At 42.7% G+C, this 27,102-nt stretch overlaps 1 protein-coding gene across 1 annotated transcript in view; it reads right to left on the bottom strand.

The window, feature by feature from the left end:
• The window catches only part of cand1 (cullin-associated and neddylation-dissociated 1), a 52,002-nt gene extending 26,481 nt beyond the window's left edge, over positions 1–25,521 (bottom strand). Inside the window, exons 1-7 of the mRNA XM_084199900.1 lie at positions 25,219–25,521; positions 21,705–21,848; positions 15,817–15,971; positions 14,945–15,068; positions 13,084–13,340; positions 10,751–10,856; positions 10,183–10,328 (exon numbers count right to left, since the gene is read on the bottom strand). Of these exons, the coding sequence (XP_084056026.1) occupies positions 10,183–10,328; positions 10,751–10,856; positions 13,084–13,340; positions 14,945–15,068; positions 15,817–15,971; positions 21,705–21,848; positions 25,219–25,286 (1,000 nt within the window). The 5' untranslated portion in view covers positions 25,287–25,521. The remainder of the gene's footprint in view (positions 1–10,182; positions 10,329–10,750; positions 10,857–13,083; positions 13,341–14,944; positions 15,069–15,816; positions 15,972–21,704; positions 21,849–25,218) is intronic.
• Positions 25,522–27,102: the final 1,581 nt, after the last annotated feature.

Genomic DNA, 27,102 nt, shown 5'->3' on the forward strand with positions numbered 1-27,102 from the left:
TCTGAAGAGATGAGTCCTATACGTCTCTCTTCTTAAGAGGAGGTGGTTATTATTAGAGACGCGGCAATACCTATTGATTGTCCCTGAGGGGATGTGAATAAAAGTTGTAAAACCTTGATAGTAGGCTTGGGCGGTATACAGATTTCCATACAGTCATACCGTTCTTCTGCCATCCTGGGATTTACGGTATTACCGGCATAGCACACAAGGGGGCGCTAAAATGAAAAACCCATTGGGTCTCTACAACCAGAATGCTAACAGAATTAGCACAAGTAATAGTGAAATCACAAAGCTAAATGCTAACGAGCGAAAACGAGCATAAACTAATTGCAAAGACTGGCAAATCCAGCTCATAAAGTTATACAAGCACAGCTAATAGCTACCGAAAGTTATTTTCAGTGAGTGTGGACATTTACAAGCGAAAGAGAAAAATGTAGCAAATGAACTAAGTTGTGATGCATGCTTTTCTGAAGGAAGAGCAGCATGTGTACACGGGGCAGATGGGAGAAGAACGGAAGAGGGGGGAAAAAACGCTAGTAGGAAGCACAGGGACAAAATGGCAGCTGTTCAGATACCTCATCCAGAGCTCTCTGACAGAAAGACATTATAAGTTTGCAACGCCAGGGTTGTGGGTTCGATTCCCACGGGGGGCCAGTATAAAAAAAATATGTATTCACTAACTGTAAGTCGCTCTGGATAAGAGCGTCTGCTAAATGACTAAAATGTAAATGTAATAAGATATGACGGCAAACATTTAGTAGTGAATTGCATACAAGTGTAACTTCATCACCTCATGTGGGCTGCACGACAGAGACTCTCTGATAGATATAGAACACTATGGACTCTCCAGCAGAGACTCACTGATAGATATAGAACACTATGGACTCACTGATAGATATAGAACACTATGGACTCACTGATAGATATAGAACACTATGGACTCACCAGCAGAGACTCACTGATAGATATAGAACACTATGGACTCACCAGCAGAGACTCACTGATATATATAGAACACTATGGACTCACTGATAGATATAGAACACTATGGACTCACTGATAGATATAGAACACTATGGACTCACTGATAGATATAGAACACTATGGACTCACTGATAGATATAGAACACTATGGACTCACCAGCAGAGACTCACTGATAGATATAGAACACTATGGACTCACCAGCAGAGACTCACTGATAGATATAGAACACTATGGACTCACTGATAGATATAGAACACTATGGACTCTCCAGCAGAGACTCACTGATAGATATAGAACACTATGGACTCACCAGCAGAGACTCACTGATAGATATAGAACACTATGGACTCACTGATAGATATAGAACACTATGGACTCACCAGCAGAGACTCACTGATAGATATAGAACACTATGGACTCACCAGCAGAGACTCACTGATAGATATAGAACACTATGGACTCACTGATAGATATAGAACACTATGGACTCACCAGCAGAGACTCACTGATAGATATAGAACACTATGGACTCACTGATAGATATAGAACACTATGGACTCACCAGCAGAGACTCACTGATAGATATAGAACACTATGGACTCACTGATAGATATAGAACACTATGGACTCACCAGCAGAGACTCACTGATAGATATAGAACACTATGGACTCACTGATAGATATAGAACACTATGGACTCACCAGCAGAGACTCACTGATAGATATAGAACACTATGGACTCACTGATAGATATAGAACACTATGGACTCACTGATAGATATAGAACACTATGGACTCACTGATAGATATAGAACACTATGGACTCACCAGCAGAGACTCACTGATAGATATAGAACGCTATGGACTCTCCAGCAGAGACTCACTGATAGATATAGAACACTATGGACTCACTGATAGATATAGAACACTATGGACTCTCCAGCAGAGACTCACTGATAGATATAGAACACTATGGACTCACTGATAGATATAGAACACTATGGACTCACTGATAGATATAGAACACTATGGACTCACTGATAGATATAGAACACTATGGACTCACCAGCAGAGACTCACTGATAGATATAGAACACTATGGACTCACTGATAGATATAGAACACTATGGACTCTCCAGCAGAGACTCACTGATAGATATAGAACACTATGGACTCACCAGCAGAGACTCACTGATAGATATAGAACACTATGGACTCACTGATAGATATAGAACACTATGGACTCACCAGCAGAGACTCGCTGATAGATATAGAACACTATGGACTCTCCAGCAGAGACTCACTGATAGATATAGAACACTATGGACTCTCCAGCAGAGACTCACTGATAGATATAGAACACTATGGACTCACCAGCAGAGACTCACTGATAGATATAGAACACAATGGACTCACCAGCAGAGACTCACTGATAGATATAGAACACTATGGACTCACTGATAGATATAGAACACTATGGACTCACTGATAGATATAGAACACTATGGACTCACTGATAGATATAGAACACTATGGACTCACTGATAGATATAGAACACTATGGACTCACCAGCAGAGACTCACTGATAGATATAGAACACTATGGACTCACCAACAGAGACTCACTGATAGATATAGAACACTATGGACTCAATGATAGATATAGAACACTATGGACTCACTGATAGATATAGAACACTATGGACTCACCAGCAGAGACTCACTGATAGATATAGAACACTATGGACTCACTGATAGATATAGAACACTATGGACTCTCCAGCAGAGACTCACTGATAGATATAGAACACTATGGACTCTCCAGCAGAGACTCACTGATAGATATAGAACACTATGGACTCACTGATAGATATAGAACACTATGGACTCACTGATAGATATAGAACACTATGGACTCACTAGCAGAGACTCACTGATAGATATAGAACACTATGGACTCTCCAGCAGAGACTCACTGATAGATATAGAACACTATGGACTCACTGATAGATATAGAACACTATGGACTCACTGATAGATATAGAACACTATGGACTCACTGATAGATATAGAACACTATGGACTCTCTGGCAGAGACTCACTGATAGATATAGAACACTATGGACTCACTGATAGATATAGAACACTATGGACTCACTGATAGATATAGAACACTATGGACTCTCCAGCAGAGACTCACTGATAGATATAGAACACTATGGACTCACTGATAGATATAGAACACTATGGACTCACTGATAGATATAGAACACTATGGACTCTCCAGCAGAGACTCACTGATAGATATAGAACACGATGGACTCACTGATAGATATAGAACACTATGGACTCACCAGCAGAGACTCACTGATAGATATAGAACACTATGGACTCACCAGCAGAGACTCACTGATAGATATAGAACACTATGGACTCACCAGCAGAGACTCACTGATAGATATAGAACACTATGGACTCACCATCAGAGACTCACTGATAGATATAGAACACTATGGACTCACTGATAGATATAGAACACTATGGACTCACTGATAGATATAGAACACTATGGACTCACTGATAGATATAGAACACTATGGACTCTCTGGCAGAGACTCACTGATAGATATAGAACACTATGGACTCACTGATAGATATAGAACACTATGGACTCACTGATAGATATAGCACACTATGGACTCTCCAGCAGAGACTCACTGATAGATATAGAACACTATGGACTCACTGATAGATATAGAACACTATGGACTCACTGATAGATATAGAACACTATGGACTCTCCAGCAGAGACTCACTGATAGATATAGAACACTATGGACTCACTGATAGATATAGAACACTATGGACTCACCAGCAGAGACTCACTGATAGATATAGAACACTATGGACTCACCAGCAGAGACTCACTGATAGATATAGAACACTATGGACTCACCAGCAGAGACTCACTGATAGATATAGAACACTATGGACTCACCAGCAGAGACTCACTGATAGATATAGAACACTATGGACTCACCATCAGAGACTCACTGATAGATATAGAACGCTATGGACTCACTGATAGATATAGAACACTATGGACTCACTGATAGATATAGAACACTATGGACTCACTGATAGATATAGAACACTATGGACTCTCTGGCAGAGACTCACTGATAGATATAGAACACTATGGACTCACCAGCAGAGACTCACTGATAGATATAGAACACTATGGACTCACCAGCAGAGACTCACTGATAGATATAGAACACTATGGACTCACCAGCAGAGACTCACTGATAGATATAGAACACTATGGACTCTCCAGCAGAGACTCACTGATAGATATAGAACACTATGGACTCACTGATAGATATAGAACACTATGGACTCACTGATAGATATAGAACACTATGGACTCACTGATAGATATAGAACACTATGGACTCATTGATAGATATAGAACACTATGGACTCACTGATAGATATAGAACACTATGGACTCTCCAGCAGAGACTCACTGATAGATATAGAACACTATGGACTCACTGATAGATATAGAACACTATGGACTCACTGATAGATATAGAACACTATGGACTCACCAGCAGAGACTCACTGATAGATATAGAACACTATGGACTCACCAGCAGAGACTCACTGATAGATATAGAACACTATGGACTCTCCAGCAGAGACTCACTGATAGATATAGAACACTATGGACTCACTGATAGATATAGAACACTATGGACTCACTGATAGATATAGAACACTATGGACTCACTGATAGATATAGAACACTATGGACTCACTGATAGATATAGAACACTATGGACTCTCCAGCAGAGACTCACTGATAGATATAGAACACTATGGACTCACTGATAGATATAGAACACTATGGACTCACTGATAGATATAGAACACTATGGACTCTCCAGCAGAGACTCACTGATAGATATAGAACACTATGGACTCACTGATAGATATAGAACACTATGGACTCTCCAGCAGAGACTCACTGATATATATAGAACACTATGGACTCACCAGCAGAGACTCACTGATAGATATAGAACACTATGGACTCACCAGCAGAGACTCACTGATAGATATAGAACACTATGGACTCACCATCAGAGACTCACTGATAGATATAGAACGCTATGGACTCACTGATAGATATAGAACACTATGGACTCACCAGCAGAGACTCACTGATAGATATAGAACACTATGGACTCTCTGGCAGAGACTCACTGATAGATATAGAACACTATGGACTCACTGATAGATATAGAACACTATGGACTCACTGATAGATATAGAACACTAAGGACTCACTGATAGATATAGAACACTATGGACTCTCCAGCAGAGACTCACTGATAGATATAGAACACTATGGACTCACTGATAGATATAGAACACTATGGACTCACTGATAGATATAGAACACTATGGACTCTCCAGCAGAGACTCACTGATAGATATAGAACACTATGGACTCTCCAGCAGAGACTCACTGATAGATATAGAACACTATGGACTCACCAGCAGAGACTCACTGATAGATATAGAACACTATGGACTCACTGATAGATATAGAACACTATGGACTCACTGATAGATATAGAACACTATGGACTCTCCAGCAGAGACTCACTGATAGATATAGAACACTATGGACTAACCAGCAGAGACTCACTGATAGATATAGAACACTATGGACTCTCCAGCAGAGACTCACTGATAGATATAGAACACTATGGACTCTCCAGCAGAGACTCACTGATAGATATAGAACACTATGGACTCACCAGCAGAGACTCGCTGATAGATATAGAACACTATGGACTCTCCAGCAGAGACTCACTGATAGATATAGAACACTATGGACTCACTGATAGATATAGAACACTATGGACTCACTGATAGATATAGAAAACTATGGACTCACCAGCAGAGACTCACTGATAGATATAGAACACTATGGACTCACCAGCAGAGACTCACTGATAGATATAGAACACTATGGACTCACTGATAGATATAGAACACTATGGACTCACCAGCAGAGACTCACTGATAGATATAGAACACTATGGACTCTCCAGCAGAGACTCACTGATAGATATAGAACACTATGGACTCACCAGCAGAGACTCACTGATAGATATAGAACACTATGGACTCTCCAGCAGAGACTCACTGATAGATATAGAACACTATGGACTCACCAGCAGAGACTCACTGATAGATATAGAACACTATGGACTCTCCAGCAGAGACTCACTGATAGATATAGAACACTATGGACTCACCAGCAGAGACTCACTGATAGATATAGAACACTATGGACTCACTGATAGATATAGAACACTATGGACTCACTGATAGATATAGAACACTATGGACTCACCAGCAGAGACTCACTGATAGATATAGAACACTATGGACTCTCCAGCAGAGACTCACTGATAGATATAGAACACCATGGACTCTCCAGCAGAGACTCACTGATAGATATAGAACACTATGGACTCACTGATAGATATAGAACACTATGGACTCTCCAGCAGAGACTCACTGATAGATATAGAACACTATGGACTCACTGATAGATATAGAACACTATGGACTCACTGATAGATATAGAACACTATGGACTCTCCAGCAGAGACTCACTGATAGATATAGAACACTATGGACTCACTGATAGATATAGAACACTATGGACTCACTGATAGATATAGAACACTATGGACTCACCAGCAGAGACTCACTGATAGATATAGAACACTATGGACTCTCCAGCAGAGACTCACTGATAGATATAGAACACTATGGACTCACTGATAGATATAGAACACTATGGACTCACTGATAGATATAGAACACTATGGACTCACCAGCAGAGACTCACTGATAGATATAGAACACTATGGACTCTCCAGCAGAGACTCACTGATAGATATAGAACACTATGGACTCACTGATAGATATAGAACACTATGGACTCTCCAGCAGAGACTCACTGATAGATATAGAACACTATGGACTCTCCAGCAGAGACTCACTGATAGATATAGAACACTATGGACTCTCCAGCAGAGACTCACTGATAGATATAGAACACTATGGACTCTCCAGCAGAGACTCACTGATAGATATAGAACACTATGGACTCACTGATAGATATAGAACACTATGGACTCACTGATAGATATAGAACACTATGGACTCACCAGCAGAGACTCACTGATAGATATAGAACACTATGGACTCTCCAGCAGAGACTCACTGATAGATATAGAACACTATGGACTCACTGATAGATATAGAACACTATGGACTCACTGATAGATATAGAACACTATGGACTCACTGATAGATATAGAACACTATGGACTCTCCAGCAGAGACTCACTGATAGATATAGAACACTATGGACTCACTGATAGATATAGAACACTATGGACTCTCTGGCAGAGACTCACTGATAGATATAGAACACTATGGACTCACCAGCAGAGACTCACTGATAGATATAGAACACTATGGACTCACTGATAGATATAGAACACTATGGACTCACTGATAGATATAGAACACTATGGACTCTCCAGCAGAGACTCACTGATAGATATAGAACACTATGGACTCACTGATAGATATAGAACACTATGGACTAACCAGCAGAGACTCACTGATAGATATAGAACACTATGGACTCACTGATAGATATAGAACACTATGGACTCTCCAGCAGAGACTCACTGATAGATATAGAACACTATGGACTCACCAGCAGAGACTCACTGATAGATATAGAACACCATGGACTCTCCAGCAGAGACTCACTGATAGATATAGAACACTATGGACTCACCAGCAGAGACTCGCTGATAGATATAGAACACTATGGACTCTCCAGCAGAGACTCACTGATAGATATAGAACACTATGGACTCACTGATAGATATAGAACACTATGGACTCACCAGCAGAGACTCACTGATAGATATAGAACACTATGGACTCACTGATAGATATAGAACACTATGGACTCACTGATAGATATAGAACACTATGGACTCTCCAGCAGAGACTCACTGATAGATATAGAACACTATGGACTCTCCAGCAGAGACTCGCTGATAGATATAGAACACTATGGACTCTCCAGCAGAGACTCACTGATAGATATAGAACACTATGGACTCACCAGCAGAGACTCACTGATAGATATAGAACACTATGGACTCTCCAGCAGAGACTCAATGATAGATATAGAACACTATGGACTCACTGATAGATATAGAACACTATGGACTCACTGATAGATATAGAACACTATGGACTCTCCAGCAGAGACTCACTGATAGATATAGAACACTATGGACTCACTGATAGATATAGAACACTATGGACTCACTGATAGATATAGAACACTATGGACTCTCTACCAGAGACTCACTGATAGATATAGAACACTATGGACTCACTGATAGATATAGAACACTATGGACTCACTGATAGATATAGAACACTATGGACTCTCTACCAGAGACTCACTGATAGATATAGAACACTATGGACTCACCAGCAGAGACTCACTGATAGATATAGAACACTATGGACTCACTGATAGATATAGAACACTATGGACTCTCCAGCAGAGACTCACTGATAGATATAGAACACTATGGACTCACTGATAGATATAGAACACTATGGACTCTCCAGCAGAGACTCACTGATAGATATAGAACACTATGGACTCACCAGCAGAGACTCACTGATAGATATAGAACACTATGGACTCTCCAGCAGAGACTCACTGATAGATATAGAACACTATGGACTCACTGATAGATATAGAACACTATGGACTCACCAGCAGAGACTCACTGATAGATATAGAACACTATGGACTCACCAGCAGAGACTCACTGATAGATATAGAACACTATGGACTCTCCAGCAGAGACTCACTGATAGATATAGAACACTATGGACTCTCCAGCAGAGACTCACTGATAGATATAGAACACTATGGACTCTCCAGCAGAGACTCACTGATAGATATAGAACACTATGGACTCACTGATAGATATAGAACACTATGGACTCTCCAGCAGAGACTCACTGATAGATATAGAACACTATGGACTCACTGATAGATATAGAACACTATGGACTCACCAGCAGAGACTCACTGATAGATATAGAACACTATGGACTCTCCAGCAGAGACTCACTGATAGATATAGAACACTATGGACTCTCCAGCAGAGACTCACTGATAGATATAGAACACTATGGACTCACCAGCAGAGACTCACTGATAGATATAGAACACTATGGACTCACTGATAGATATAGAACACTATGGACTCTCCAGCAGAGACTCACTGATAGATATAGAACACTATGGACTCACTGATAGATATAGAACACTATGGACTCTCCAGCAGAGACTCACTGATAGATATAGAACACTATGGACTCACTGATAGATATAGAACACTATGGACTCACTGATAGATATAGAACACTATGGACTCACTGATAGATATAGAACACTATGGACTCTCCAGCAGAGACTCACTGATAGATATAGAACACTATGGACTCACTGATAGATATAGAACACTATGGACTCACTGATAGATATAGAACACTATGGACTCACTGATAGATATAGAACACTATGGACTCACTGATAGATATAGAACACTATGGACTCACTGATAGATATAGAACACTATGGACTCTCCAGCTCACTTTCTCCTGTTGTGCTGTTTCCAAACAAACACGTGACTGGCTCAACTGTTCTGGGGAACTACGGTAAAGTTCATAATGTCAAATGATATGACAGGTGAAATGAAGAACGCCAATCTGTTTTATCTCCTAACGTATTGCACAAGTTGACTGCAGGTATGAACTTAACAAGGAGCTACAGATATTCACATTTATTTTAAAAAAGTTATAGTTTTGACGGTATTGAAAAACCATCCTGTGACTCTTTCCAAACACCCCGGTATACGGTATACCACCAAAGTCTACTTGATAATCTTCAAGAGATTTAATCTGAAATGAGACTAACCTGGATAAATAAATAAACATGGAGGTCGAATGACCATGAGCTCTCACAGTACCGTGAGTCTGTGTGTGTTCACCTTGATAGTCTTCGTCTGCTCCGTCAGCGTCCATGGCATTCTCATCTTCATCCTCGTCATCGTAGTTATAGTTGGGGTCGTAGGTCAAATACTTCAGACAGATGCTGATGACAGTACCCACATGGGGGTACACCTCCTTTGGACACCTGGAGAGAGAGAGAGAGAGATGGAACAGTCCTTCATGGCTGAGTTCCGTTTAGTTTCCACCAATAAAGACTCCCCATGGTCATCTGGGAGGACAGACAGCATCACACTAATCTTCCAACACTAGCTCCCTCTCCCGCCTTCCCTCCCAAACACTTGTTTGATTTCATCCATAAAAAAAGGCACAAATAAAAGATAAGAGTAGATGAGAGGGTTTCTAATCACAGAAACAGCGGGAGGCCAAACGCAGAAGAGAAAAGAGATTGGCGTATCCAATCACAACACAGGTCAAACAGGGTGAACGTGAATAAAATCCCCCAGTTCACTGAGAGTTCTGGGATTCATTTTCTGTGTTTCTCTGAACAGAAACAATACCCCCCCTGCTACCTCTGAAGCCGTTTAAATAGGATGTGGTTTGTCTTACCTCCTGACGAAGGACTCGAAGGCCTGGATGCAGTACTCTCTCAGCTCGTCATCGTCTATGTTACAGAACTTCACCACGAGAGGAATGATCTTCTCCAAATATTCACCTGAGGACACGCGGACACACATATTAAGAATTCCATTCAAAACTGAAATGTTAGCCGTCAATCCATTAGTAAGAACTTCATATTCTTTCATCTAAAGTCACATGAAGGGAAGCAAGCTTCCAACTTCAAAACCCCCCGAGAACTCACTGAGAATAGCAAATTACAAGTTACATCTAGATAAAAGCTTATGTGTCTTTAGCGAAATCGTAGAGCGAGCTCTTTCAAGATGACAAGAAAACTTAATTAAAACAGGGGAAGAGAGAGGGGGGGAGATAAATAGTTTTGGAGTGCTGCACTCCACTGAAGTAATCTTGCACATCTTAATCACTGCTGTCTTTGGCTCATCAAACACAGCCTGTGATTGGTTGAGGGAAGAAAAAGAGGACCTAAGCTAACCTAAATATATATATTCTCCCAGAGAGAGGAGGAAGTGACAGATCGACAGGTAATAAGGACAGAAAGAGGAGACTCTCCCGTCTCGTCACTTCCCTCCACGTCCCGGACCACTCTCTGTCAGGAGTAATGGCTTCTCTCAAACGTCAAGGAGACAATTACTTCCTTAAGGGGTTCTTAAAAAAAAGAAGGAAATTACCGTATTTCACAAAAAAAAAAGATAAAATACTTAAAATGTTGCCAATGCTCCCTCAGGAGCAATGGACTTGAGTAAGTAAAATAGCTCAAACAAACATCTAGCCTAATTGAAATCTAAAAGGTGTTCCCAGATGGACTTGGATGAAGTCCGGCTGTCAATAAAACCTAGGAGTGAGAGATGGGTGAGAGAGAGGAGAGAGGAGAGATGGGAGATAGAGGGGAGAGAGAGAAGAGATGGGAGAGAGAGGGGAGAGAGGAGAGATGGGAGATAGAGGGGAGAGAGAGAAGAGATGGGAGAGAGAGGGGAGAGAGGAGAGATGGGAGATAGAGAAGAGATGGGAGAGAGAGGGGAGAGAGGAGAGATGGGAGAGAGAGGGGAGAGAGGAGAGATGGGAGAGAGAGGGGGGGGGGAGAAGAGATGGGAGAGAGGAGAGAGAAGAGGAGGGAGAGGGAGAGAGAGAAGAGGAGATGGGAGAGACAGAGCAGCTCCAACTGATGCACATCAATTCAGCCCATCCCAAAATATAATCAAGATTCAACGTCTACCCAGGTGACCTCAATTTAATTGTCCTGCAAAAACGACTGCAATTAACGCAGGCCACAAGACGATGGCTGGCGAGTTATTTTATTCTCCTGGAGAAGTGACACTATCTCCAGAGCATTCGGAAAATATTCAGACCCCTTGACATTTTCCACATTTTGTTACGTTACAGCCTTATTCTAAAATTGATTAAATTGTTTTTTCCCCTCAATCTACACACAATACCCCATAATGACAAAGCAAAAACTGGTTATTTAGAAATGTTTGCAAATGTATTAAAAATAACTGAAATATTGCATAAGTACATACGTATTCAGACCCTTACATAAGTATTCAGACCCTTTACTCAATACTTTGTTGAAGCACCTTTGGCAGAGATTACAGCCTCGAGTCTTCTTGGGTATGACGCTACACGCTTGGCACACCTTTATTGGGGGAGTTTCTCCCATTCTTCTCTGCAGATCCTCTCAAGCTCTGTCAGGTTGGATGGGGAACGTCGCTGCACAGCTAAGGGTCTGAACACTTATGTAAATAAGGTATCCAGTTTTTTTTAAAATACATTTTTCAAAAATGTCTAAAAACCTGTTTTCGCTTTGTCATTATGGGGGTATTGTGTGTAGATTGCTGAGATGTTGTATTTATTTAATCCATTTTAGAATAAGGCTGTAACGTAACAAAATGTGGAAAAAGTCAAAGGGTCTGAAAAAGGCACTGTATACCCCAAAACATCTCTTATCTGCATTGCATAATTCAAATCAAAACACATTTTAATTGGTCGCATACACATATTTAGCAGACGTTATTGTGGGCAGAGTGAAATGCTTGTGTTCCTAGCACCAACAGTAATATCACATCATGTGATCATGAGAATACCAAAAAAAAATATTTCTTTGCTATTTCTGTAAAAAGGGCTCATGAACCGGAAAATGTTGGCCAAATTGTTTGACATTTCAAATATAAAAAAAGGTCAAAATATTCTGAAATTGTGGCTCAGACGGCAGTTTTCTGCTTTTTATTTATTCGCTAAACTACATCTCCCAATATTGCTACTACATCACTACCCCCCCCATGTCTATCTGTATCCATGAAACTCACCGATTCTGTGTCCAGCCTGTCTGCTGATAGCTGCGATACACTGTATGTAGGTGCGTGTGGTGGACATGGAGTCGTTGCGGGCCAGCTCTGACAGCAGGTGTTCGACGAGGTCCACAAAGACCAGGTTCCCACAGGACATGACCAGGTGACCCAGAGCGATGATGGTCCTCTTCCTGACCGCCAGGCGGGGGCTGGTCAGCTGAGGCAGCAGGCAGGACAGGATGGAGGGGTGAAAGTTCACCAGGAGGCCACCCTGTCTGTTAGAGGAGAGAGAGAGAGAGAGGTTAGCACTATATTAAGTAGTGTTATGTAGTGTCATAAGGTGGTATGACAGGCGACATAGGAGCTGGTCAGCTGAAAGAGCAGGCAGGACAGGATAGAGGGGTGGAAGTTCACCAGGAGGCCACCCTGTCTGTTAGAGGAGAGAGAGAGAGAGAGGTTAGCACTATATTAAGTAGTGTTATGTAGTGTCATAAGGTGGTATGACAGGCGACATAGGAGCTGGTCAGCTGAAAGAGCAGGCAGGACAGGATAGAGGGGTGGAAGTTCACCAGGAGGCCACCCTGTCTGTTCGAGGAGAGAGAGAGAGAGAGAGAGGTTAGCAATATGTTAAGTAGTGTTATGTAGTGTCATAAGGTGGTATGACAGGCGACATAGGAGCTGGTCAGCTGAAAGAGCAGGCAGGACAGGATGGAGGGGTGGAAGTTGACCAGCAGACTAGAGGTTGACACAGGAGTGAAAATTAATTCCTGTCTCGTCTCGTCCAGACAAATATTTTCCTCATATTGTCCTGATCCATCAACAGTTATATAAACCCGGAACTTTCCTGTCCTGTCCCGTTAAAAACCACTCCAGTCCCGTGCTAATTTTTACGCGCAGAAATCAGAAATAATTTCCTCCGTTAGCTGCTCCTCTCTCCGTCTCCCGCTCTGAGTGCGAGTAGCCATAGCAACAGCTCAGCACTCCACAGACAGTTACCTACAATGCAACACAGCCGGTAACAACCACATTAGGAGATCTTGGCAATGATGGCAGCCCTTCTACTCACCCAGAGTCAGATGTGTAATTGTGTCCGTCTCCGCGGGCATCTGAGGTAAAGGAGTGACTGGCTACAACTGGAGTGAGCCGACGGTAGGGGGGGGGGGGAATTACTATTCCCTTTTACAGGTTTGGATTAAGTAAACTATATTAGGCCTACAGTTTTTATTATGAAATACATTTACATTTACGTCATTTAGCAGACGCTCGTATCCAGAGCAACTTACAGTTGTGGGAATCGAACCCACAACCCTGGCGTTGCAAACGCCATGCTCTATCAACTGAGCTACATCCCTGCTGGCCATTCCCTCCCCTACCCTGGACGACGCTGGGCCAATTGTGCGCCGCCCCATGGGTCTCCCGGTAGCGGCCGGCTACGACAGAGCCTGGATTCGAACCAGGATCTCTAGTGGCACAGCTAGCACTGCGATGCAGTGCCTTAGACCACTGCGCCACTCGGGAGACCTACTCTGTGGTGTAGTGTACTGTGGTGTAGTGTACTGTGGTGTAGTGTACTGTGGTGTGGTGTAGTGTACTGTGGTGTACTGTGGTGTAGTGTACTGTGGTGTAGTGTAGTGTATACACCACACCAGACCACAGTACACCACACTACACCACAGTACACTACACCACAGTACACTACACTGCAGTGTATTCTGGTGTGGTGTACTATGGTGTGGTGTACTGTGTGTTGAGTCCCTATTCCTGCCTTCAGAGATTCAACTCACTGTGATAAAGTAATCCAATGACAAAGGCCCATCTATCATCTATATGAGGTCCAGCCCAGTGCAGGGCTCAGACAGTTGTACACACACCCACCAACCTGCAGAGCATGTCAGCCATGATGTCCAGAGCCTCCAGCTGAACTGACACATCCTCCTGCTTGGCGATGGCACTGGTCAGACGGCCGGTGATCTTTTTACACACACTGGCAGCCAGGGCCGAGCCTAGGGCGAGAGAGAGAGAGAGAGAGAGAGAGAGAGAGAGGCAGGCAGAGAGAGAGAGAGAGAGAGAGAGAGAGAGAGAGAGAGAGAGAGAGAGAGAGAGAGAGAGAGAGAGAGAGAGGGGCAGAGAGAGAGAGAGAGAGAGAGGGGCAGAGAGAGAGAGAGAGAGGGGCAGAGAGAGAGAGAGAGGGGGGCAGAGAGAGAGAGAGAGAGAGAGAGAGAGAGAGAGAGAGAGAGAGAGAGAGAGAGAGAGAGAGAGAGAGAGTGTTAGCTAAGTCGTACTGCTGTCAGCCAAAGATGGCTGATGCCGGAAGTGATGGGGAAGCAAGGCTGTTAACAGATGCTCTATTCTCCCAGCCTCTCCCTCCACATGACTGGGAAAGGCCTGAATACAGCTGAAGATAAACCAAGTTGTGAGGATGACGTCTAGCTGGAGTGAATAGCCCATCAGTCCATAGGGCATTACCTAACTGGTTTAACCAGCACACCATCACTGGAAGGGGCATGTATAGACCTGGGCCCATTACACAGCATCCCCTTAAACTGATATCATGCTCTGATATGTCTTCAATAACGACAGCTTTCAGACTTCTCAGAGTAGAAGTCCTGACCTAGGATCAGGTCCTCCTGTCCACGTAATCTTACTCATTATGATCTAAAAAGGAAAACTGATCTAAGATCAGCTTTTGTGAAGGCCCGTGTCTACTGAACGGTCATCGGGGTACAGGTCAGGGGTCAGGGTGGTACTTACCGCTGGATGCAGGGGGCAGTTCTCCTATGACAGTCTTCAGTCCGATGCTGGAGATGTCTCGGAGCTGTTCCTTGTCTGCCAGCATGTTGGTGCACAGCGTGTCAACTATAGTCTCTACCTGGTACTCCTTCACCTTACTGACCAACGGGCCCAGACTGGAACACAACACAATATACAGTACCAGTCAAAAGTCAGACAGAGAGAGAGAGAGAGAGAGAGAGAGAGAGAGAGAGAGAGAGAGAGAGAGACAGAGAGAGAGAGAGACAGAGAGAGAGAGAGAGAGAGAGAGAGAGAGAGAGAGAGAGAGAGAGAGAGAGAGAGAGAGAGACAGAGACAGAGACAGAGACAGAGAGAGAGAGAGACCTGCCCATAAAATGAGGTGGAAACTGAGCTGCACTTCCTAACTTCCTGCCAAATGTCTGACCATATTAGAGACACATACACTACTCAAAAAAATAAAGGGAACACTAAAATAACACATCCTAGATCTGAATGAATGAAATAATCTTATTAAATACTTTTTTCTTTACATAGTTGAATGTGCTGACAACAAAATCACACAAAAATTATCAATGGAATTCAAATGTATCAACCCATGGAGGTCTGGATTTGGAGTCACCCTCAAAATTAAAGTGGAAAACCACACTACAGGCTGATCCAACTTTGATGTAATGTCCTTAAAACAAGTCAAAATGAGGCTCAGTAGTGTGTGTGGCCTCCACGTGCCTGTATGACCTCTCTACAACACCTGGGCATGCTCCTGATGAGGTGGCGGATGGTCTCCTGAGGGATCTCCTCCCAGACCTGGACTAAAGCATCCGCCAACTCCTGGACAGTCTGTGGTGCAACGTGGCATTGGTGGATGGAGCGAGACATGATGTCCCAGATGTGCTCAATTGGATTCAGGTCTGGGGAACGGGAGGGCCAGTCCATAGTATCAATGCCTTCCTCTTGCAGGAACTGCTGACACACTCCAGCCACATGAGGTCTAGCATTAGGAGGAACCCAGGGGCAACCGCACCAGCATATGGTCTCACAAGGGGTCTGAGGATCTCATCTCGGTACCTAATGGCAGTCAGGCTACCTCTGGCGAGCACATGGAGGGCTGTGCGGCCCCCCCAAAGAAATGCCACCCCACACCATGACTGACCCACCGCCAAACCGGTCATGCTGGAGGATGTTGCAGGCAGCAGAACGTTCTCCACGGCGTCTCCAGACTCTGTCACGTCTGTCACGTGCTCAGTGTGAACCTGCTTTCATCTGTGAAGAGCACAGGGCGCCAGTGGCGAATTTGCCAATCTTGGTGTTCTCTGGCAAATGCCAAACGTCCTGCACGGTGTTGGGCTGTAAGCACAACCCCCACCTGTGGACGTCGGGCCCTCATACCACCCTCATGGAGTCTGTTTCTGACCGTTTGAGCAGACACATGCACATTTGTGGCCTGCTGGAGGTCATTTTGCAGGGCTCTGGCAGTGCTCCTCCTGCTCCTCCTTGCACAAAGGCGGAGGTAGCAGTCCTGCTGCTGGGTTGTTACCCTCCTACGGCCTCCTCCACGTCTCCTGATGTACTGGCCTGTTTCCTGGTAGCGCCTCCATGCTCTGGACACTACGCTGACAGACACAGCAAACCTTCTTCCCACAGCTCGCATTGATGTGCCATCCTGGATGAGCTGCACTACCTGAGCCACTTGTGTGGGTTGTAGACTCCGTCTCATGCTACCACTAGAGTGAAAGCACCGCCAGCATTCAAAAGTGACCAAAACATCAGCCAGGAAGCATAGGAACTGAGAAGTGGTCTGTGGTCACCAACTGCAAAACCAGTCCTTTATTGGGGGTGTCTTGCTAATTGCCTATAATTTCCACCTGTTGTCTATTCCATTTGCACAACAGCATGTGAAATGTATTGTCAATCAGTGTTGCTTCCTAAGTGGACAGTTTGATTTCACAGAAGTGTGATTGACTTGGAGTTACATTGTGTTGTTTAAGTGTTCCCTTTATTTTTTTGAGCAGTATATATATATACATATATATCTCAATACAATCTACCTGGTACTCCTTCACCTTACTGACCAACGGACCCAGACTGGAACACAATATACAGTACCAGTCAAAAGTTGACACACCTACTCATTCAAGGGTTTCTTTATTTTACTATTTTCTACATTGTAGAATAATAGTGGAGACATCAAAACTATGAAATTACACATATGGAATCATGTAGTAACCCAAAAAGTGTTAAACAAATCAAAATATATTTTATATTTGAGATTCTTCAAAGTAGCCACCCTTTGCCTTGATGACAGCTTTGCACACTCTTGGCATTCTCTCAACCAGCTTCACCTGGAATGATTTTCCAACAGTCTTGAAGGAGTTCCCACATATGCTGAGCACTTGTTGGCTGCTTTTCCTTCACTCTGGGGTCCAACTCATCCTAAACCATCTCAATTGGGTTGAGGTCGAGTGATTGTGGAGGCCAGGTCATCTGATGCAGCACTCCATCACTCTCCTTCTTGGTAAAATAGCCTGTACACAGCCTGGAGGTGTGTTGGGTCATTGTCCTGTTGAAAAACAATGATAGTCCCACTAAGCCCAAACCAGATGGGATGGCGTATCGCTGTAGAATGCTGTGGTAGCCATGCTGGTTAAGTGTGCCTTGAAATCTAAATAAATCACAGACAGTGTCACCAGCAAAGCACCTCCACACCATAACACCACCTCCATGGTTCACGGTGGGAACCACACACGCAGAGATCATCCGTTCACCCACACCGCGTCTCACGAAGACACAACTGTTGGAACCAAAAAAGGGCAAATTTCCACCGGTCTAATGTCCATTGCTTGTGTTTCTTGGCTCAAGCAGGTCTCTTCTTATTGGTGTCCTTTAGTAGTGGTTTCCTTGCAGCAATTTGACCATTAAGGCCTGATTCACACAGTCTCCTCTGAACAGTTGATGTTGATATGTGTCTGTGACTTGAACTCTGTGAAGCATTTATTTGGGCTGCAATTTCTGAGGCTGGTAACTCTAATGAACTTATCCTCTGCAGCAGAGGTAACTCTGGGTCTTCCATTCCTGTGGCGGTCCTCATGAGAGCCAGTTTCATCATAGCGCTTGATGGTTTCTGCGACTGCGCTTGAAGAAACTTTCACAGTTCTTGAAATGTTCCGTATTGACTGACCTTCATGTCTTAAAGTAATGATGGACTGTTGTTTCCCTTTGCTTATTTGAGCTGTTCCTGCCATAATATGGACTTGGTCTTTTACCAAATAGGGCTATCTTCTGTATAGCCCCCCTATCTTGTCACAACACAACTGATTGGCTCAAACGCATTAAGAAGGAAAGAAATCCCACATAATTAACTTTTAAGAAGGCACACCTGTTTAATGTATTCTAGGTGACTACCTCATGAAGCTGGTTGAGAGAATGCCAAGATTGTGCAAAGCTTTCATCAAGGCAAAGGGTGGCTATTTGAAGAATCTCAAATATAAAATATATTTTGATTTGTTTTACACTTCTTTGGTTACTACATGATTCCATGTGTTATTTCATAGTTTTGATGTCATCACTATTATTCTACAATGTAAAAAATAGTACAAATAAAGAAAAACCCTTGAATGAGTCGGTGTGTCCAAACTTTTGACTGGTAGTGTATATCCATTTACTTCCCTATTGGACCCACCGCTATGCCATTTCTCTACTGTTCTATTGGTTTTCATATCAACCTTATTTCATTGTCCAGAAGCCAAAGGCACAATCCTAGTCATATTATCAACCCACCCTAGTTGTTATCTTTACAGTCCCCCTCTTTCTAAGTTTCTAACAGAGATTTGAATCTCTGTCACGTATGGAAGAGCTATCAGGTGCGCTGTTTAGAATGGTGTTTTCCCGCTAACTGCATTTTGACAAATGTGACTAGTTTCAGGAAACTACTTCACAGGAGAGCCATTTGAATGTAAACTTTTTTTTTGGCAGAAATGCCTTCTGGAACATGTGAACTTTCATGTGCCTAACTAACAAACGTGTATGCCATCTGTAAATACGAATAGAATTGTTAAAATTACGAGCCTAGTTGGTTTAGCCACAGAAAAAGACAGCAACCTTCCCGCTAGCCATGATTGGCTGAGATAATGAGTGGGCTGGACATGCCGAGAGATGAGTTCGGATTGGTCTGCCATGTAGCATGCTTCTGTCTATAACCTGAGCTGGTCAGTATGTGTAGGTAATCCTTTCTAAAGCAGCTTTTTGAAAGATATCACGTAGTAAAACTGCATTAGTGTTGCTCTCCACTTTCTGCAGGACCGAGTTTTGAAATCTGTGGAATTAGAGTATGATAGCTAAGGAGATGGAGAAAATTCTGGCGTTTGATTGCAAATATGCAGACGGAGTCGAAAAGAGAACACACAGAAGGCTGTTGTATAAAACACCTGTCTCCTGATTACATCTTCAAACTAAGGGCAACCATGGCATCCGTGACAGAGAGGGAGAAGCGTCCATCCATGTATACGGGTAAGATAGTCTAGCTAGCTACATTTTCAGATATTACACGTTTCTAATTTTGTCAGATAGCCGTTTTCATCTCAAGTTAAAGTGTACTGTTAGTTAAAGTGTACTGTTAGTTAAAGTGTACTAACTTTGGCTGGCTGGTTCACTAGCTAACGTTACGTTTATTATCTGTGTAGCTATATATTATTCATATCTCAGAGACATTTGCATTGCTAGTTATAGCCTAATGTTAGCTTGCTAACATTGAACCTGGTTGGTTAGTTACCTGCAGATTCATGCAGGGTAGTAACGTCACGAGTTGGGATTATGGTTCATTGTTTAGCTAGCTACATGTCTAAACAAAAGACTCCACTATGAAAAGTAACCATTTCAATAGAATGTTCATGATGTCACTGCGACAATGGTCGATAGACGTAGCTGGTAAATTCGCTCTGGCTATCTACTCTGATTTCAGAGCACTCTCGTCTGAATTTGTGCCAGAGTGCAGAATAACTGACACATTTTACGAATGCTCAACAGCCGTTGAATAAGGCCGGTGTCAGTAAACGTTGGGTTGGGTGCTTGACTGCTGTTGTTAGGTCAGAACGTTCAGATCAACCCTACTACTCGGCCAGAGCGTCCAGTGTGCCGCTCTGAACGCTCCGAGAGCGAACCGCTCTGAATTTACGAACGGACAATCTGACAACGCTCTGAGTTTACGAACGCCCAGAGCGCACTCTGAGCACTCTCTGGCACTCCAGATTGAATTTACGAACACACCCGTAGTATAAACCAGCCTTTAGTCTTGAAATCTTTGGTTGTTTAGTACATGGCCTCACATGTGAATCCTTAAAGGGATAGGCGGGGCTAAAGCTTAAGAGGGATTGAACGATGCTGAATGGGTGTAGACAAAGAAGAGCTCTCCAGTAGGTGTATCAAAACATTCAAGGGCCATTTTCTCAAAACTGAGGTTACAAGTTGATCAACTTTCAAAGCAGAATTACTTTCCCATTGTTCCTCAACTGTATTGATTGATACCATTTTCTAGCTCTGAGTCTCTACTTTTATCCAATGTAAAAAAAATAAACACAATTTCAAATGTTGCTACATAAGACCGAATCGAGCCGGTCGGTCACAAATGTTTGAAAATTACGTTTTATTGACTGCTTTATTACCCGAGTTGCATGTTCTGTTAAGATGCATTACCATAATCTAAAATGTGATTTCTGTCATTCTGAGCACCGTGGGTGGATGCACTAATGGGTTATGCAGCCAATGCATATGGGTCCGGTAACTTTCTCAAATAATAGCCTGTAAATTAAAATCTTCCCGGTCACGTTGTCTGGCATCACATTTCCTAACGGAAACCCTGACACACACACAGAGCGAGAGAGGGAGAGATCGCTCACCATTTGACGGCCAGATTCTGGACCTCTCCGTTTTTGTCTTCCAGTAGCTTGAGGATCATCTTGACCACCTTGCGTTCGCTGTCATCGTCCAGCTTGATCGAGTCTTTCTGCAGCTCCGACATCAGGTCGTTGGTGGCCATGAATCTACAGGAACACACAGGGAGAGAGAACACCTTCTAGTTAGACTAACAGGGTTATGTTCATAAGACATCCAACTAAAAGAATATTCTAGAGCAGGGGCTCCCACTTCCAGCATTAGGGAACGTTGCGTTCCGCCTTCCTGTGACCCCACATCTATTTCTCTGTTGTTTTATAGCTTACGGCACTTTTTTTTTTTTTACCCCGTTTTTTACCCTGAATTAGGGTCCATTGGCTCATCTCTGCAAATCAAGTGCTCTGGCATTAGAAGCCAAAGCAAATCAACACTAGTACAAAGATCAAGCTACTAGCTCAGAGGAGAGGAACGACTGAAGCGTAAAGCACTAGATGATACCAGACAGACCAGCTCTCATCCCCTAGAGTCGGGGTGACTTTCACCATCAAATCCAATGTAACACACAGAGTATAAACCACACAAGATCAGCTTTAAGACATCAAAGAAATCCTGGTGTGATTCAAGAAAGACCTTTTCCTAAATACTATGCTCCTCAACACTAGGTTTGTTTGATAATCTCCTACACGTTTCCCCACGAATCGGAAGGCAATAAGTATTTTAAACAAGAGAGGAGAGAAGGAAGAGAGGAGTGAAAAAGAATGAATAATGCATGAGGTCCATGGCACTCTCACTGAGAGGCAGCCCCACAGCATGAGGTAATGGGCTGGGGCGCACACTCCTTCTCTCTCTCTCTGAACTGGTGCGTGGGTAAACGCTTTCTACCAGGGGGTGATCTTCTACAGTGGGAATCAGACTTCACTACCACGGTACCACCACCGCACTAGCTAAACATTAGTAGGGCCTTGTAAAATCTGTTTTATTTTCCCCAAAATTTAGTTTTCTCCGTTTAGTTTTTTCCCTGTTTTATCAGGTTTTTGCTGTCAAAAGCACACTTTTTTTTTTTTAAAGAAGAACATCCAATTGTGTTGTTTTAAGTCCACAACAATGCTTAAACCACTTTTGAGGTCTGGGGGAAATAAAATACAGTTTCATTTTTGGGGTGTAGATACCCTTTAATTCCGTGGCATCAGCAAGAGACTTGTTTGGTTAGCGCCGTTTTTGTAGCACACGTGTGATTGCTAATAATTTATGCAAATAATCATTATATCATTCTGCCAGATAGGCTACTTTGTAGTTAACATTTAATTGAGAAGGTTTTTGGGAAAGCCTTTTCATCTACCAGAAGACTGTTGTCATTATTAGCATCATCGCTAACAGCTACACAAAGTGGTAAACAAACATGCACACACAGACGGGGGCATTCCCGAGCTGAAGGAAAATACGAATCACTGATACATCTTGATCACGTTTTATGATAATCTTATGCAAATTAACACATTTTCTAACAAGTTCAATACATTTAGTTCATTTCCTACTAAATTCAATACATTTAGGGATTTTTTTTAAATTGTTGAATTCCGTTTTAAATGTCTGGATTCCGTGATTCCGTCCTCATTCTCCACCACCCTGATTTTATAGGGCCCTAAATTAGACGAGGACAACAAGTCTCACACCTACGCAAACCTTGACTAAGAGTGGATGGCATTAGGCCTCCCACTCAAATGTGAAAGGCCATTGATTTCCCTGCTAATAATGATGTCATCATGCAAACGTGCGGAAGCAAGGAGCACCCCTTTACTCCCTCTATAATGTGGTGTTAGAACTCAAATAGGCCTACCTCTGACACAAATGTCAGATAGTCTACTCAACTCATAGACTCAGAGGTTAGGCCTAAACTCACCAGCTATTTCTTGACTGACTCAATTCAGAGTTCTGAATCGAGAGGTGGATTTAAATGTCAGTCAACCATGATGGATAATCCAGTGCGCTGGTGTCAAATCGTGCTTTTGGCAGCTGTATAGGCAATCCCTCAAAACTACAAGGCAATGGGGGCACACAGTGGAACAAGGCTCCCTGTAAAATAGTCCTGTACCATTTCTCACCGTCCCACCCAGGTACCACAGAACACCATCAGTCATTGGTATGAACCAGAAATAGTCTGGGACCTGCAGAGTTATTGGTAAGATTGACAATCTGGGAAGTAGCCTAGTTGACAAGAAAGGAAAGTTCCCACACATGCATTGGAAATCTCATCCAACCAGCCGGCTCGCTCTAGCAATTGAGCCTTGGGACGAGGTTAACGCATGGTTATGGTAAACCGTTTCAGAGCTGGGCAGGAGAGACATGACATATTATTGGGGCACACTCACTCCCTATGTCAGGGGACTGGTTACTTTCCATATGTTTCATTATCATAGTTTCAGTTTCAGAGCAAATGTCAGTGACAAATGACTTTGTGTCTACCTATCCATCACTACAGGCGTGGGTGCGGCTGCACTGGAAAACATCAAAACAAGACTACAGGAACACAGCTTTGGATTCCCACAGGTGCTCACATCTAAGATGATCTCTGTAGTGCAAAAACTGTGACATTTATCAGGTGGTAGATTATGACTATGTAGTTATACATGTCAATTCATGACTCATGGCAACTTTAACAAAATTATATAGAGTAGAATGCTGGCTTACATCATATTGTCTGTAAAAACAACTGTTCCTCCATTGTCAAGTTGATATGGCTGCAAACTAATTCATGGTTTGGGTCGGAAGTCAATCAAGTTGTTTCTAGTTAGTATGTTATGATTGTGTGTTTGTTATGGTTTATATAAAACATTTGACAGTGAGGTAATGGTATGCTTCAAAGCTAGCTAAATCAGCTAACTACCTAGCTAAATTAACTACATTTTGACTCCCCGATCAGCCAACAACATAAACATGCAGGCAGGATTCTGTTATGGAGGTACTGTAGCTAGCTAACGTTAGCTAAGCAATCATTGATATGGCATATGTAGACTACTAATGATTGTAGGTTCAACCCTATGATTATATTTAGGATAGGTCCAATGCCTTTCTACCTAGCTACTTAGTTAACAAACTAGTTAATTCGTGTAGTCCATCTGGTTGAGTTAGCGAGCTCAAAACAGCTAGTTTACTAGCTAGCCTAGCTAGCTAGCGTTGACAGTAATGACTGTCGGAGCGAGTCAACGTTAGCCAGCTAGCTAGCAACATGACAGTGTTAAATGTAACTAGTTAGCTATATACTTAGCAAAACTGACAAATTAGAAATATAATTTGTCAAAACGTTCATGTGGGTTCCTCACAAGAATGTGTTTATAGCGAGTGGCTAACATTGTTAACTAGCTAGCTAACGAACGTTAGCAGACTAGCCAAATGGCAATTGATTTGAGGCCTAGCTAGCTAACTTGCAGGGTTTTCATTTGGGACGATAACGGTTTGAGTAAAAGTTCAGAATCACAGCGTCATTTCTAAATGCATACATTGTTAGAATATTGTATTTACCTGAAATCCTTGTCGCTTGATGTCATTTTTTCCAAGAGATTAGAGATATGGTATGAGGCACTCGCCATGTTTGCAGTCTGTTGGCGTAGCCTGCTAGCAACCACTTGTCAGTATCACGGGGCGGAATTCTTATCCACTTATTTTAGCTATTTATTTTCTCTGAGCGATTGAAATCTATTCAGTTTCCACTGTCACTTTCCTTTCGATGGAGCGAAGCGATGATCAGCGGCGGAATAGAGGAGAATTTAGTCTCATCCCGCGGAGTTTTGGATGTGTTTGAATGGAGATCTCACTTTGCTCTGCAGAGAGGAGGAGCTGCAAAACCAGACGATTTCGCTACTGGGGTCAAAGTTGAGAGTTTGTCCGGGTTGTCACTAAGGCTATGAAAACAAAACATTTACATTTTTGTCATTTAGCAGACGCTCTTATCCAGAGCGACATACAGATAACATACGTTATTTTTTTATTTTTTTTCATACTGCCCCCCCCCCGTGGGAATCGAACTCACAACCCTGGCGTTGCAAACGCCATGCTCTACCAACTGAGCTACATCCCTGCCGACCATTCCCCCCCTACCCTGGACAACGCTGGGCCAATTGTGCGCCGCCCCATGGGTCTCCCGGTCGCAGCCGGCTACGACAGAGCCTGGATGTGAAAAATGCTTTTTGGTCTTAATTTAAGGTTAAGGGTTAGGCATAAGATTAGCAGTGTGTGGTTAGGTTTCAAATCAGATTTTTAGAAGATACATTTTAGAAATAGGCGAGGTTTAGCCATAATGATGACTGTGTGGCTGTGGCAGTACAGTATGAAGATAGGCTAAAACTGCTCATCCTGCTTCGATCACACTCGTAGGCGACGTCATGGCGACGTTGGCTAGCTACGCGCATGCGTAGAAACACGTCATTGTGGTCTAACTGTCGTCTCGTGCCGAACTGCGCATGTGCAAACCGTCAAAATCAAAGGCACTCCTTCGATATAAAGTAGTTTTTTGACAAAAAATTCAAACGTGTCAGTTTGTCATTTTCATTAGGTTGGAGTAATGACATGTGTAACTACTTAAGAACTTGGCTCGAATCTAGGTTCTGCTTTTAGATTTCGAGAAAATGTACAACTAATGAAGAATTTGTTACTTCTCTCATTGACTTATCAAACCCCAAACCCCGGCCTGGTCTGTTTGGTCTGTTTCGCAAGAGTTTCCTGAAGTCTCGCGATGTATTTGTATTTATTAGGGATCCCCATTAGCTTCTGCACTCTTCCTGGGGTCCAAACACATTAAGGCACTTACATTACATATAAAAAATATTAAACAGTACATCATATAACATTTGTTTTTAAACGTTTTCTATTTTAACTTTTATGCGCTTATTCTTGTATAATGAAAAGCGCTTTACAAATGTAATACATTATTGTTATTATCAAGGGTTTTAGCGGAGCTGTGGGTCTCCTTGCCCCCTCGGCAGTCAAATCGAAAGCTCTGCACTGTATTGTGACGTTTTATTGATAACGAACTATAGAAATCCCCGATCACCGTTGTAAGCGATGTCATGGCGACGTTGACTAGCTAAACTTCATAGACTGTAAAAAAAAAAAATAGCTAAACCAAAGATTATGGATTTACTGACAATATTTGTCTCTCCGCCCTAACAATGGGAGTTGTCCACATTAGCGGCATGGCGGGCTCTCAAGCTCTCGCCTATTCCTCTCTTTGGATTGGTGGATACATCTCATTATTTTAATACATATTTGAATATTAGATGAGGGTTGTTGACGTCAACCGCCTGAAATGCTACGCTACTAGCTTCATGTCATGAGTATGCGTAGCCATCTCGTGACAACACCGATATAAAGTGTTTTTTCACAAAGTTCGAAACGTCTATTTGATCA

The sequence above is a fragment of the Coregonus lavaretus genome (genome assembly GCF_964263955.1).
Source record: "Coregonus lavaretus genome assembly, contig: HAP1_SCAFFOLD_828, whole genome shotgun sequence".
Lineage (NCBI taxonomy): Eukaryota > Metazoa > Chordata > Actinopteri > Salmoniformes > Salmonidae > Coregonus > Coregonus lavaretus.